The following is a 15,805-nucleotide window of genomic DNA, read 5'->3' as shown; positions in this document are numbered from 1 at the left end:
GGTATGGTCAACTTACCAATTCAGACTGAGAATGAGTGGTCTCATTCAGACTGAAAATAAGGCTTGAATGAGGAAATGAAAATTCTGTATTATAGAGTATGTATAAAGAAATATGATTTCTTTGATTGCGCAGGCCCATTCAACATAGGCCAATATGATACTGAAATAGAGACCCTGTCACACTTCTTTTAATGAACAAATAAGAATGAGTTTCCACTTACGTACTTTGTGCTTGAAAATAGTTTTTTAATGCAGTGTAGATACTCATACTTTTGCATTATTTATAAAGAAACATGTACTCTATTCTATTCCTCCTATATGGTAGATTCAAAAAGAGATGGGTTAATGAAGTTTCCTTTCATGTCTCACTTGGTACCAGTATTAGTTGTAGAATTTAGATTTATCCTATTAAATTGTCATGATCTAACACAGAGGTCAGCAAACTGCAGCCTAGGGGCTAAATCCAGCCTGCTTTATGCGTTGTATGGCAAGTGAGCTAAGAATGCTTTTTAGAATTTTAAATGGTTGAAAAAAATAAAAAGACTATTTCGTGATGTGAAAATTACATGAAATTTAAATCTCAGTGTCTATAAATAAAATTTTATTGGAACACAGCCGCACTCATTCATTTACATATTATCTGTGGCTGCTTTTGTGCTACAATGGCAAAATCAAGTAGTTGCAAGAGAGACCATATGACCTGCAAAATTGAAACTATTTAGTGTCTGGCCCTTTATAGGGAAAGTTTGCAGGCCCCTTAACAGAATGTGACTGCATCATGAAGAGGACTTTAAGGAGAATATTCTGTTTAAAATTTTCTTTACACTTGATAGGTAAGAACAAAACAGCCTCACTGCAGAGGTGCTGATCTTAAGGAAAGTGGGCGGGAGAAGTTGTGCCTCCATCACCAAGTACATGGCGTTTGTGTCAGTTCCACTCGTTGTTCATAGCTCTTAAAGCCTGCTGTTATTTTATGCCACCTGCATAACCTGATTTGCATCTTAAATGAATATCCAGCTACCACTTGGACTTTTTTCAGAATAAGGAAAATGGCTTTTATGAAGCCATCTGTAGATGAAAAATAAATAGCAGCTAACAGTTCTGGAACATGTGATTGAGGGAGCTAGTGCACAGCAAAAGAGTCAAACAGCTGATTAGCTCCCCAAGTGAAGGAGCTACTAAAGAGAATTTATTACTTACAAGATAAGAGAGGCAGGCAGAAGCCATCTGGGAGGTAAAAGGAAAATAAAAAGCATTTGAAACCCATAGGCACACTTGGATCAGGGATGGGGCCGGAGCTAATCTCTTCTCTCATTATGAATGCCCTGTCTCTGGAGCTGCCCTGGTGTTCTCTCCTTCCATCATGTGGCAGGCTTTGCTTCAAAGTCAGGGAACTCCACCTCTCTGGGATGAACTGCTGCACAGGTGGCTTTTTCCGTAGACACTCAAACCAAAGAGGATTTCGACATCTGAACTTTGGTTCTGTTTTACTAATGTCAGAGGTTAATGATTGGATCAACCTGCTTTGTTCTTTACTTTTCCTCCCTAACCATCCTTAGCTACCATTTACCCCCTGGGGAATTGTCAGAAGCAAATTGCAGTTAATGGGGGCAATTCTTATCTTCTAAGTGCAAAACAGAAGAGCAAAACAGAAAGACTGAGGAAGTAAATGTGTTGTCAGAACAATTTTCAATAACACTGCGCTCCTCCCAGCCAGTAGGTGTCTCTCCAGGTCCCCTTCCCCCAAGTTCTCCTCTTTGAGTAGATAAAGACTTAAAGAGAGAGGAGATGTAGAGAAGAAAGAGAGACCCTTGTGATGTGTGTATGTTCCCTGCTTGTCTTGCTCCCCCCATCCTTGAGGTGAGTACTGGGGTCTTGGGGACACAATAGATCCCTCCCATTGGATTTAGAAATATGAGAGTAAAGAGCATCAATGTCTGTCATCCTGGGTGAGGTTCAAGGATATGGCACATCTCATGGAGGAATTCCCACGGCCATATCATAGCACAGTCGTATAGCAGAACCAGCAGTGAGGTATGCCTACACTGGAGAAAGCCCCAAAGATCCCTGCAGATTTGTAGGGCACAAAAGTTCCTGAGGGTGCCTCCATTTGGGCACAGACACTAAGTATAGAGTGGATGCCTGAGACCTGAAAGGGTCTTTTAGCCAGTAGTGGAAAGATGTGACATGGACAGTCTCTGCCCAGGGTGTGCCAACTTCTCAGTGATCACTAGCTCCAAGGAGCCATTTGAGAAAGTACCACCCATTTCCTGTGTCCAAGGGCTGGATGAGCCAGCAAAGGACCATGATAGAGGCCATAGACACCTCATTCCCACCACCACTGAGGTGGCCTTATGTGTAAGCCTGTCTGAAACCTAGGGCCAGCTCCAGAGAGGAGGGGGCAAAGGTGATTTTTTTTTTTTCTATTTAACTGAGTTTTATTTTTCATATAAGGCAGCAGGGGCTAAAAGTCATAAATTAAATTGAGTTCTAGGAAATGAAGTTATATTTGTGATGATAAAGTTTGAAACAGATAGTTACATCCATTATATACCTATGTGCCTGAAATCATACTAAATTGTTTCCATGTATTTTCTCATTTAATTCTTTCACTGTATTTGTGAAGCAGGAAACTGCAGAGGAAACTAAGGCTTAGAATGTGCATTAATTAGCCTAAGTCAGAAGGGGTGGAGAAAGGGCTCTGACCTTGGCTCTCCAACTCCAGAGTCCCACCTGTTCCACATGTCCTAATACTTGACGGTCAGACCTAACTAGGATAGACCGTCGACATCTATTTTGTCTATACCTGTTAGTGACACAAACCTTTCCTTTTGCAATTAAACCTTTCTGGGTCTCTTTTCATGTGCCAGGTGCTCTGCTAGGCATGGGATACAAAGATGAATAATATTCGCCTCCCTCCAGGGATGTAACAATCTGCCTACATTTGTTCCTAACACATGGAAGGCACTCAGTATGGGCTGGCTGAGTGAATAAATTTGAAAAGTACAAAGCATCAGTAAGGAAAGAATGTCTTTGTCTAATTTCAGGTGAAGCATCAAGAATATTGCAGCAATGCTCATGAAAAGAGAATTTGAAAGAATCAGAAAACTTCTGGTGGAAATAGAGATTTGACTTCGGAATGGTCTTTGCCTTAGGCAGTGCCAGAAAGCCTGTTGGTTGGAAACCTAATCCTACTTAAACAAAGCCTAGGGAGCAGTTGGGCTCAGAGCAGAGAGATGGATGAGCTGAAGCGATCTGAGAAGATCCTTTTATTCTTTGCATCAATGGTGAGATATTGATGGACCTGTAGTTAGAAGGGAGAGCTTATTTCCAGAAATGGTGCCCCTTTCTTGACATCCATAAAACTAAAAAAGGGATTAATAAAATGATTGACATAGGGAGGAACTCTAGGTCATATTTCATCTTCTGTTATCACATATCACACGTTGAATACAGGATATATAAGTAGGCTTCAGGTTTCTGTAAGAAAAAGAAGAAAGTGCTGGTTCCAGCCTCATACCTTTGGCTGGCCACAGGTAGCAATTTTTGTTGCCAGTCGGTGAGTGTCATTCTTCGACTTTCTGCTGTTATCTTGTGGGTACCTTTATTCTGAAGGCAGATGGTGAGGAAGCCCATTTGTTGGATTTGTATTAGGATGTATCAGTTAGAGATCGTTGGTGACTAATAACTGAAATGGGGTCTGGTAAACTTAAATTTATTGGAACAGCACAGGAGAGCCCACAGGAGGGAAGAAAAGGCTCAGAAGGGCCAGGAATGAGGTAGCACTGAAGGTCTTGAGGCAGGAATTGGCTAACAGCCCTCTCTAGGCACCATTGTGAGAGTCAGTTAATGCCAGCCTCGTTGTCTTTTTGTCACTCTCCTCAGGATTCGATCCCAGGGTGGGAGTGCCTGTTTGGCCTGGATTGGGCCACGTGCCAAAGCCTCTTTTTCTTTTTTTTTTAAACAGTTTTATTCACACACCATAAAATCCATCCAAAGTCAAAGTGTACAATCAGTGGCTCCAGGTATAATCACCGAGTTATGCATTCACCACCACAATCAATTTGAGAACACTCTCATTGCTCCAGATTAAAAAAAAAATATCCCATACTCTTTATACACCCTAATATTTTTGCCACTTAGCTTTGGTATAGTACCTTTCTTGCAATTGATGAAAGAATATTACAATGTTACTATTAACTATAGTCCTTAGTTTATATTAATTGTATTTTTTTCCCATATACCACCCTATTATTAACACCTTGTAATAGTGATATACTTTTGCTTTAGTTCATGTAAGAACTTTCTTATATTTGTACAGTTAACCACAGTCATCACCCACAACAGGTTTCGCTGTTATACAGTCCCATGTTTTATCCTCTGGTTTGCCTTCTAGTGACATACACAACCCTAGACTTCCCCTTTCAACCGTACTCACACTCAGCACTGTTAGGTACACTTACAGTATTGTGCTACCATCACCTCTATCCCTTTCCAAACATTTACAATCCACTAAAGCCTCTTGATTTAAGTCTCACAGACTGATCCAATAGAGAAGAGGTAATTCCACAAAAGGAAATAGGTGGTGGTGGTGGTGGGATTACCAAAAGAAGGTGGAGTGGATGTCAGGTAGCCACATAAAGCATCTGGTGGGAAGGGCTCAGCTTCCCTCAGCTCTGTTAACTGTGGTGCAGGCTCCTTGGTGTTGTATTGAGACTTTTGTGATCTGACCCCATCATCTTTCCCTGGACTTATCTGTGATAGCTCCTGTGATCCTGCCACCTCCATACACCTTCAGTTTAAACCAACCGAACTTGCCATTTCTGACCTGCATGTCTTTGCTTTATCTATTTCCATATGTACTCTTTGAAATGTTTATCCTGCAAAGACCTCTTTAGGGAATCTTTCTCTGGTTCTCTTCAGGAGGAACTAATCTCTTCCTCTGTGTGTGCTCATACAACTTTTCGTTTTTTTGAAACGTTCTTACAGCCCTCAGTTGCCTGGCCCGGGAACTTCCTGCGATAGCAAATATGGACAAAGCACTTAATATGTGCCAGCCCCTTTTGTAATCACTTTCTATATATAAACTCATTTAATCCTCACAATTGCCCTATGCTGTACCATCTCCATTTTACAGGTGAGGAAACTGACAAGGGAAGTTAAATAACTTGTCCAGGGTCAAACACCTGGTAAATGGCTGAGATGGTATTTGCACTCGGTATTCCAGCTGTACAGTCTGTGATGTTAACCAGACTTGACTGCCTTTCATGTTTTCTACATTCTCCATACCCACCACATATCTGTCCAATGTCTTAATGGTAATAATACTATTTCTTCTCTTTTATCCCCACACCCATGCTTTGTTTAAGTCTTCATGATCTGTTTGAGTAGCATATTAACTGGTCTCCCTTCTTCAAGTTTATTTACCACACTGTGGCCAGAGTTATCTTACCCAAATTTTAAACATGATCATATTGTTCATCTGCCTATAATTATTTAAAGATTTTCTATTACCTACAGTGCTAACATAATTTGGATCTAACTTTGCTTTCTGGTTGTATAGTCCACCACTTACACTTTTCCACTTACCCCTCCACCTCCTTGTATTCTCCATGCACCACTTAGGAGATGCCTAGAACATACGAGGCACTTTATAATTTGGCAGCTCCACCAAATTACTTGCCATTCTTTCAACAGGCTGTATCTTTTCATCCTTGGCACAGCCTAAATTGACCTTTAAGTCTTGTTTTGTCCCATGTGCCTGGGACAAAAGTCCTGTTTATATTCCAAGGGCCCATGCAAATAGCATTTCCTGTCACAAACCTTCCTCACCCCTAGCATAGGGTTAAGTCTTTTCCCCCTTTGCTTCCATGATATTCTGTTCTTAGTTATAACACTTACTTGGCTATATTACACTTTTTGGAAATGCATGGTATCCCCAGTAGACTGTAGGCCGTACCTTATCCACCCTTGTGCCACTTGCTCTATCCCATGGGGGAGAGGGGCGCATTAAATATACTGTAAGTGTTTATCTCATGTTTTCTTCATTAGGTTAGGAAGCAGGCAAAAGGTAGACTGGACTTTTTTCTCACTTGCATATACACTCCACGATGGCAGTGGCTCTGCCTTTTGGTTGACTAATGTATCCTTAGTGCTTAGAACCCTGTGCCAGGCATAGGGTAGGTGGTTAATAAATATTTATCAAATCCTTGTATTTTTGAGTTGGATGGAAGCAGTTGAATGAGTGGATTAAGATTATGTGAAGTAAAGTATGATATTACCTCACAGATAATTTTAGAAACAGATTATGTCGAGTAAACTATAGCTAACTTAGAAACACTTCGTGGGTCTTTTCCCTGACAAGGTCTTCATTGTAGTTGCTTGGATGAATCTACAAATTCTAGTGAGTATTTCTGCCCCTTGCTAGCTGCCAGCCAGAGGTAAGAACCTGGTATATGTGTAATGACTGTTGGGGTGATGAAGGCATTGGGATTTGTTGTTTTTTGCCTGTGTTAGAGGGCAGATGAGTTTGCCTACAGATCAGCATCCTGAAAAATTCAGGGGCTTCCTTAGGACCTTCAAGGGTGCCAACAATGAAAGAACTTTTGCCAATGATTTCTGAAAGAGGTTGACCCTGCTTTTCACTATATTCCTGAAAATTCCCAATCACAGGAGACTGAAACTTGATTTTGCTCCTGCATGCTGTCCAAACTGTATGTCTGGCTTAATCCCAGAACACAATCTGGCATTAACCAATAAATGCCTGGCACCACCAGAGTTGCCTGTTCCTGGCTTTTTCCTGAGTCTCACTTCCATGGAGTTTGTACTTTGGATGCCCTCAGTTATGCCACATTTTGGACTTCATTTAGGACTATCAACTCTGAGCAAGTCAAGATTTGCTTTGTTTCCTTCACATCTCTGCCTTCTCACTGGGCCCCTTTTCCTTAGGTGTGCGGTCTGCTCCTGCATACTCCAGCACGTCACGGAGGGCAGGGATGCCAGCTTCCTTCCAGGGCTTCCCCGTGAGCAGCCTCCCTATGCCTCAGGGGCAACGTAGAGTCAGTTTTTGAGTTTACAGGACCTTAAGGAGTTTGCTTTCTTAATAATCACTTCATGTTTAGATCAAACTTTTATGAAGAGACTGAAGTGTTGGCTTTCCCTGGTTTGTGTCTCTACTTTTGGAAATGGAGTGTGTGGAGCTAATTTTTGTCTCTGGATTAGGAACATGAGCAGCTGCCTTGTCTCCTTTCAGAGAGAATGCGACACAGCAGATGGTGGACTGTTGGAGCATGTCTCTCTCACTGTAATGGGCTCTTTCTCCTTTCCCATTTGTCATGTGGTCAGTAAAGTGACTGACACTGTTAATTCAGAGCTGTAACGATTTTAGGCCAAGAGGAGCTATCAAGAGAAGAGAAAATCTGTGTTCCCTATGAGTGCCAACTTTCTGCCCACCTCAGTGCTGGTGCATGAGTAGGTGGAACACGTCAAAGCTTTGGGAATCCTCACCGAGTTGCTGTGTTCCTCTCATTGGGCCTCTAAAGCAGATTGAGGCTTTGGCCCACTTTTGTCCCATGTATTATATATGAATCTTCCCGGTGTCTTTTGTTTCCCTATATCTCATTACTATAATTAGCAGATCCTAATCATAATTCACTTGAACCTGTAGGACCACTGGGAGGTTAGAATGATAGCAATTATTAAAAGAAGGAAATCATTAAAATTCACTCAGAGGAGATGAAGGAATAATCATGAACAAATTTTCTTAGGTATCCTAAAACTTGTGAAGCCATCTGATAGTTTCTACTATATTGGGGTCAGAGCAGAGTATCCTTAACTTGATCATCACCCACTATGAAACCTTCTTTCTTATATTTCTTCTTTGCTCCTTCAGCAGCCTAATATAGAAAACTATCAGCACTGATTTAGGCCCTAGGGCCATAAAGATGAATGAAACCCAACATTATTCTCAGGTGCCTGAAATTCCATCCAAATCATTTTTTAGCTTAAAAGGAAGTTTTGGTTTCTGCTAACATATCCTCTTTGGGCAGCTTTAGGCTGTTATCAAGTATTAGCACCTTTGTGTCAATGAGTGTTTTGGGTAGGGATATTAGTTGTCCTCCAAAGGTTCATTCTCTGTCTTCGTAATGTCGAGTTGTTGCTGAGAAGTGACTATCTAAACACTAAGTGGCTTCTCTTGCAGTCTACCTGGGGCTTTGCAATGGTTTCTGGCCAGGAGGATGTGAATGTGAGTGATATGCATGGCCTCCAGGCCAGGTCTAGGACCGTCTTCTGTGTAGTTAGTTATCTTACTGTCTTCTTCCTTTATCTGCTGGCTGATTTTCCACACCCAGGGTCTCTTTGGAGGTTGAGAGAGTGGAAGATAGCAGGGTCTCCATTAGTCTGGGCCCCTGAATAAATATACAGAGCAGAGGCCCTCCACTGCCACTGCCTGGGGCAACTGGATTTTAGAAAATTCTATTGTGTAAGTCACTGAGGTATAGAGTTTATTACTGCAGCTAGTGCTACCCTAACAAATAAAGTGACAAAATACTTTCTTAAAAATATGTTTTGATAGAGAATTGGAGATAGCCTAGCACCTCAAGAAAGAGATGGAGGGGGCTGTGTCCAGGGGTGAGGGTAGAAAGGCTCTAGAATGGCAAGCAATGGGCCACAAAATAAATTTCCTTAATTATTCTTGTTAGGACTGTGTACTAATTGTAGCCTATTGATTTAAAGGGATTCCTCACTGAATTAACTTTTAAGATTCCTCTTCTACTCTACTGCTTTCTTTTTTTTTTTTTTTTTTTTTTTTTTTTGATGCTTATGTATTGTTTTCCTATCTTTTTATCTTTTATTATTGTCATGACAAAAGCAGTCTGTTTTTTTAAGGAAAAAAATGGACAGATGAACAACAATGAAACAAAAAAAAATCACCCACAGATAACCACTATTAATCTTTTCAAGTACAGAGCTTTTGGTTTTTTCTTTGCATAGTTTACTAGGTAAATATCTTTGTAGTTTTATAAAAAAGGACTGATGCTGTATATATGGTTCTGCAAACTAGTTTTTTTAATTTAACACTGCACCATAAACATTTTTTCCATGCAATGGATGAAAATCTCCTACTGAAACAGACTGCTGCAGTTGAGTCAAAAGCCTGCTGGTAATGGGAGGAACACCTAAAGCAAAGTATCAGCATAAGGTTAAACTGCAGAGCCTAGCAAATGCTTTCCAGGGAAATGCAACAAGAAAGCAGAGTTGGCAATGATCTAATCAGTCAAAGTGAAGCCCAAAAGCACTACACATAAGGAATATCTTCAAAGCCCCTTTGTGGGGCCCTACAGCCACCCCTGAGCTCCCTTGGGCCCCTTGGGTGGAAAGGGTTCTGTAAACTTGTTTGCATCCACATAAATCCCCCCAATTTCTGTTTGGTTTTTTTCACCTCATCCTCCACCCTAGCCATCTCATCAAATTCTCTTATCATCTCTTCATTGCTAAAATGCATATCATGTATGGCCTCCTTATATTCCTTGAGGTACTCAGCCAGCCCTTTGTTGGTTTTTCGTTTTGCTTTTCTGGGTACATCATCCTCAGCTGGGCGCTTTCCTACAGCCCCTGTTTTGCTCTCTGGAGTTACTTCTTTTGTCTTTCCCTCCTTCTCTGGATTTTCCTTGTCATTTAGCATTTCCTTATCTTCTCTCTTTTTCCTATTTTCTGTCTTTCCCTCATTTTCTAATATTTCCTTGTTTTCCAGAGTACAAGCTATTTCTGGCTTTCCCTCATCCTGTGGCTGTTCTTCGTTTTTCATCTTTCCTTGTTTTTCAGGCTTTATTTCATTTTCATTGTAGAGTTTTTCCATGTTGAGATTTCCCCTCCTTGTCCTGTCCTGCAAAGATTCTGAGCAAGTTTCTATTCTTTTTCTAACCTTGAAGAGTGTCAGAAACAACAGATGCGCAGGCCTGAAAGAACCTGAAGCAACAATGAAGAGTCCAGGGACGCCAGCGGTCAGCGTTTAGGCCCACAGCGGGAAGGGCGAGCTTGAGGACTTCTACTGCTTTCTTAGTCTAAATTTTTCTTTCTCTTCTTTTCCTGGTCCAGAACAAATATTTGTAAATCACCTTGTATGCGCACAGCACTGTCCTCAACACTAGAGCACAAATATTTTAGTTTCTTCTCCCTGCTAGCACCCATGTTAAAATTTCAAGGTTATATAAATAAGCAGTTGCACTTACATAACTCAGAATGTACCATTCATTCATTCATTCGTTAACTTGCATTCACCACCTTTTTTAGTTTCCTGGCTGCTAAAGCAAATAGCATGCATTGGGTTGGCTTAAACGTTGGGAATCTATTGGCTCACAGTTTTGAGGCTAGGAGAAGACAAAATCAAGGTGATGCTTTCTTCCAGAAGATGGTGGCATTCTGGGGCTGTCTGCTGGCAATCCTTGGTTCTTGGTTCTTCTGTCACATGGCAGTGCACGTTGCAGCCTCTCATGGCTTCTCTGGGTTCCATTGACTTCTGGCCCCTTCCTGTAGTTTTGTCTCCATGTGTCTGAATTTCATTCTGCCTATCAAATTCTTCAAAAATAGGATTAAAACCCATCCTGATTCAGTTGGGCCACGCCTTTACTGAAGTAACCTCATCAAAGTGTCCTATTTTTAATGGGGTTATACCCATAGGAATGGACTAAAACTAAAACATGTTTTTCTGGGGTCTGTAGCTCCAAGGGACCACAACACTTATTATGTGTCAGGCACTTCGCTAGGCCCTGAGAACACAGTGATAAATTAGATATAGAGCAGCTCTGTTCTCATGGTGCTCACATTCTAAAACTAGAAATCATTTTTTGAAGTGAGTTAGTATTTAAAAATATTAAAAGTTGCAGTGGATATCAAAGTACTTAGGATTCTTTTTCTAAAAGGCTGGTGGAGGCAAGGGAAAGCCTGACAAAACCTTTGTTCTTACAACTAACAAAATGGCACTAAAGTGAGGTGAGGTGAATGGATTGACTCAATGCCCTCAGTAGCCACTTGGTTCCTGGAAACTTGAATCCAAGTGCATCTTACAAATGGTTTTTAAATATCTGATCATTTTATTCTTGGTTATAGTGGCTTTGAGTATTATCTATAAAACATCTGCTTATGTTTCCTGAGACCTTTCCACTAATTAGAGATGAAGTTCTTACATGTGATTTTTATCAATAAACATCTACATCATTTATAAATGAAATCGGCATTAGTTATTTTTTGCCTTTTAACAAATTATCCCACAAGTTAGCTTAAAACCACAGGCATCTATTGTCTCATAGTTTTTGGTGTCAGGAATCCAGGAGGACTTAGCTGAGTGGTCCTGACTCAGAGTCTCCTAGGAGGTTGCAGTTAGAATGTCAGCGGGGGCTGTTGTCATTTGAAGGCTTGACTGTGACTTGACATGGCTGTTGGCTGGCGGCCACAGTTCCTCCCCACATGGGCCTCTCCATACAGCTCTTCACGGCATGGCAGCTACCTTTCCCCAGAGTGTGAAATCTGAAAGAGAGCAAGGTAGAAGCCACGGGATCCTTTATGACCCAGCCTCAGAAGTGACATGCCATCCCTTTTTCCGTAGTCAACTGGTCACAGAGATAAGCCTGAGCCAGTGTGGGGAGGACTACGGAGGGCTTGACTACCAGAGGTGATCACTGGGGCCACCTTAGAGGCTGGCTGGCGACCACAGAATCCTTTCTCCATAAATTTTATTATTATTACTTTTGCCTTAGAAATACCGCTTTATAAAATGAGTGTATGACCCTGTTCCTACAGAGATGCTAGCCATCTTAGGGCGTTTAGGACCAATATGTAAAGGACAGAGAGCATGAGAGTCTATGCTTAGATGAGGTGTATGTGTAGCCATACAGTTTTGATTTTGTGGCCTGTTTTTTTATATATTCCTGTGAATGACTTTGTGACCTTAAGACCTTGTTGATCTTTTAACATGGGTTACATTGTTTCACAATCCTCACCTAAGTAAGGTGGTGGCATGCTCTGGTAGAATTCCAGCCTTTGGACTTGAAAGGCTGCTGCTTACCTGCCTTTGCTTTCTTCCCAGTTTCCCAGCATGTTGACTATAGATTTGGGTGCATCAGGTTTAGCTGAGTAGTGAAATCTTAAGATCTTCCTTTGATTTGAAACTTTATAAAGACAAGATGACCTGGCTGAAGAAAACTGAGCATATATTATGGATTAAATCAGTGATTCACAAAGCTACCTGATCATGAGAATTACCTGCTGCTTATTAGAAATATAGATTCCTAGCCTGCCGCAGAGCTATTGATTCAGGCTCTTCTGAGCAGAGGCCTTCATAAAAAAAAAACAAAACAAAACACCTCAGGTAAATTTTAGGTACTATAATGTTAGAAAACACTGGAGTAGATCACAATGGGGACAGTCAAATGAGCATCTAACTTACTGGAATTCAAATATAAGTAATGGCAATTTAAAATAAAGAAGAGAGAGATTTCAATAAGCTGGCAATTTGGCCTTCTAATTTCTCTCCATGAATATTTACTCTGAAGTGAGCAGGGATAGGAAGTGTACCTGCTGCTCTCTCAGTAGCCTGGGCCCTGCGGGGCCTTCTGTGCTGAGAGCGTCCCATCCTGAATGCAAATCTAATGCTTAGAGAGATGGGATTATTATTATTATTTTTGGTAAGTATTCCTGGAACTCCAGCCAGCTCTGCATCTGGTACTCAACCAAAAAGCAGCAATCCATTTCAAACACTGGAGGAAAAATAAGCCATGCCTAATATTTTCGAGACTACTTTCAGAGCAGCTTAAGGAATTTTCAAGGTACTTTAGACCATATGCAGTTTTCACTTTATATGCTGACTTCACAACCACACAAGAGATGATGCTCCATTTTATACACAGCATAGAAAGTGTGTGACTTTAGTTTCCTGTGACTGCTGTAACAGGTTACTGCAAACATGGTAGCTTAAAACAACAGAAATTTATTTTCTCACAGTTCTGGAGGCCAGAAGTTCAAAATCAAGGGCTTTACTCCCTCAGGAGGCTCCAGGAGAGAATACTTCCTTGCTGCTTGCAGCTTCTGGTGTCTTCAGGCATTCTTAATTGTGGTTGATTTGCGCCAACCTCTGCCTCGGTTTTCACATGGCCTCACCTCTTGTCCCTGGGTGACCCTTCTCCACGTGTCTCTGATAATAAAACAATTGTCATTGGATTTAGGGCCCACCAGGATAATCCGGGATAATCACATCTTGAGATCCTTAACTGAGTCACCTCTGCAGAGACCTTTTTTTCCAAATACAGTCATGTTCACAGATTAGGACATGGATATCTCTTTTGGGGGCCCACCATTCAACCCACTATACTACACTGTGAAACTGAATGCAATGTGTATATAACATAACTTTTAATGTCGGGAATTAACTATCAATTCTTTATTAGAGTATTTGTGGATGCTTTATTCAAGAATGGCTAAGGCAGCATTTAGCAATGTCCTTGGTCTTATCCATAACTATATATTTTTTTCTTCTAAGCTGCCTCTGCATCATCTTCTGATATGCCTTTTCCATTTCCATACTACAAGCTGAGCTGTGCAACTGGTTTAGTTGTTTTTGAATATAGTGTCATAAAATTAGAGAGTCCTCACCTTCTCTGCAATCATTTGAAGTTCAGTATTAAAGAATAAAACATTTCTTTCCCAAATTTGACAACTATATTTCCATTATGATAGTTATTTCTATTTCTACTTGCTGTCATGTATATCCATGCAAATGCAGGCACTCCAATACTATTATATTTTCAAATATGTCAATGTAATACCTTAATACTTTCTGCAAAGTAAGTGAGATGAAGTTATAAACCTCCATGTAGAGTATTGAATGGTTCCCAACATTTCTCAGAAGCTGCTTTCCTGTGTTTGTTTTCTGAATTTCATTATCAGATGTTATCCTAATCTGCTACTTGTCCTTTTGCAACACATGCTGCTTCCCTGGGATTTTGGTATTGAACAGTTTTTTGCTCAATAACTAGGCAACCAGGTAGCACTGTCAATTCACCCACCTGAATTTTTCTGAGTAAACTCTGTAAGGTATTCCTTCAGACAGATCTCTTATCTTGGTGGAAAAATATTGCACAGGAATTTTGACTGGATACTTGGGTCCCATGAAGAGAGTGCAGAGATTGAATTTTTAAGGACTAGGCATAGACTAGAACCTAACTAGGTTGGAACATCCGGTATCAGAACAGGACACTTTGTAGAATGGTTCTAAGGCCATTGCCTTTAATGGAAACTCAACCCTGATATATGCACCTTTATTTGTAGATCTAGAAGTCAAAGTTTGGCCAATCTAGCAGGGCATTCCTTTTGTTATAATACTGGATGGTATCACACCAGAGTTGGAGAAATATGGTACTTTTCCAAGCCTGCCCTCATTCAGTCAGATGATTGTTGCTTTCAGTTCAAAAATCTACAAAACAAACAAACAAAAAAACAAACATGCCAGTGGCTCTGCATCATGGAAATGAAAGAACCAATGCAAATGAATAAGAGGCTCAGGGGAGCTGTGCCCTACGTGTTTAAGAAAAACCTGAATGTAGAGCAGCTTAAAAAATGGAAAACATTAAAATCAATATTTAAGAGGTTCATTTAACCATAACAAAAACACCTTAGCAACAGACTTTTTTTTTTTTTTTTTTTTTTAATAGTGCTTTGACAAGGAAGTGAGGCTCTTTGAACCGGGATTGGCCACTTAGTGCAGTGAACCCATGAAAAAGAACTCGATGTTCCATTGAACTGGAAGCAAATTATGTTGCCAAGGAAACTGGCCCCTCTGCACTTCTCAAGTGAAAGGATGTTTGATCTTTAAAACAACAGAAACAGGGGTTGATGTGAGGAATATTATTTGTATTTCTCAAAAAAATACAGTTGGGGGAAACAGGTGTATTATTGCTACAATTTAGCAAATGATTATAGAGGCAGGAAAATTATTGGGAAGGTATTTGGTTCGTACCTTAGAAGGGAAGCTGGCAAAATTTCAACTGCAAATTCATTAATGTCATGTATACTTTTAGTATGATTATGGGAGTGGTGTGTCTCCAAGCTTCAGTGCCATTTTAGAACTCATTTTAATCAACCAGTTAATAGTTGGTATTACTTCTCTGGGTATAAGCTCCATCTTAGGAGGTTAGAGATTTATCAAACTTTACCTCTAATTTGAAAAGACTTCTTTGAGCACTGAGAAACATAGAATTATGCATGAAAAAAGGGAATACATGGGCTGCTTTAAAATTTGGAGGATTGGAAAGGTTCATTAAACTCATTTTCATTTTGCCCTTGATATCTGAATATTATTATCACACTGACAGCATTACACACAAGTGTGACATTGTGTGTATTTGTTACAAATGAATCACCTGTTGGGTACAGTTTCAAGAGAGTCAGTTTGTATTACCCTGTGTTTGGGGAGCTCTTTGAATTATTGAGTTAAGACAAGGTTTATGGCCTTATGTTTGCTGTCTAGCAGAGTGATGAATAATAAACTACATTTTTAATCAAAGATTTCCTTTTACTTGAATCCTTTATTTCCCAGTAGGCAGAACCTGATTTATTATGCTGAGTGCTTTATGAGGAATCTGTGTAACCTTGGCTTTCTCCTGAGAGTAGATGAACCTGGACTGGGGAAGCAGAAAAGGAAAATAACACTTTTGATTCCTGAAAATGGTCTAGTTTTGGGATATCCATCCATTCATCTTTCCATCAAACACTATTTCTCCCTATGGAAAGCACTGAAGGGGGTACAAAGATG

At 40.4% G+C, this 15,805-nt stretch overlaps 2 protein-coding genes across 2 annotated transcripts in view; one reads left to right on the top strand and one right to left on the bottom strand.

Moving 5' to 3' along the window:
* The window catches only part of SYT16 (synaptotagmin 16), a 298,395-nt gene that overhangs the window by 88,228 nt on the left and 194,362 nt on the right, over positions 1–15,805 (top strand). The window lies entirely within an intron of this gene.
* LOC119531378 (transcription elongation factor A protein-like 4) lies at positions 9,047–10,041 on the bottom strand. The gene has a single exon (XM_037832580.1). It carries the CDS (start codon positions 9,857–9,859, stop codon positions 9,299–9,301), a length of 561 nt encoding a protein of 186 aa, XP_037688508.1. The 5' UTR covers positions 9,860–10,041; the 3' UTR covers positions 9,047–9,298.

This window comes from Choloepus didactylus, chromosome 4, assembly GCF_015220235.1.
Source record: "Choloepus didactylus isolate mChoDid1 chromosome 4, mChoDid1.pri, whole genome shotgun sequence".
In the NCBI taxonomy this organism is placed as follows: Eukaryota; Metazoa; Chordata; class Mammalia; order Pilosa; family Megalonychidae; genus Choloepus; species Choloepus didactylus.
This window is presented reverse-complemented; position numbering and strand designations above follow the sequence as displayed.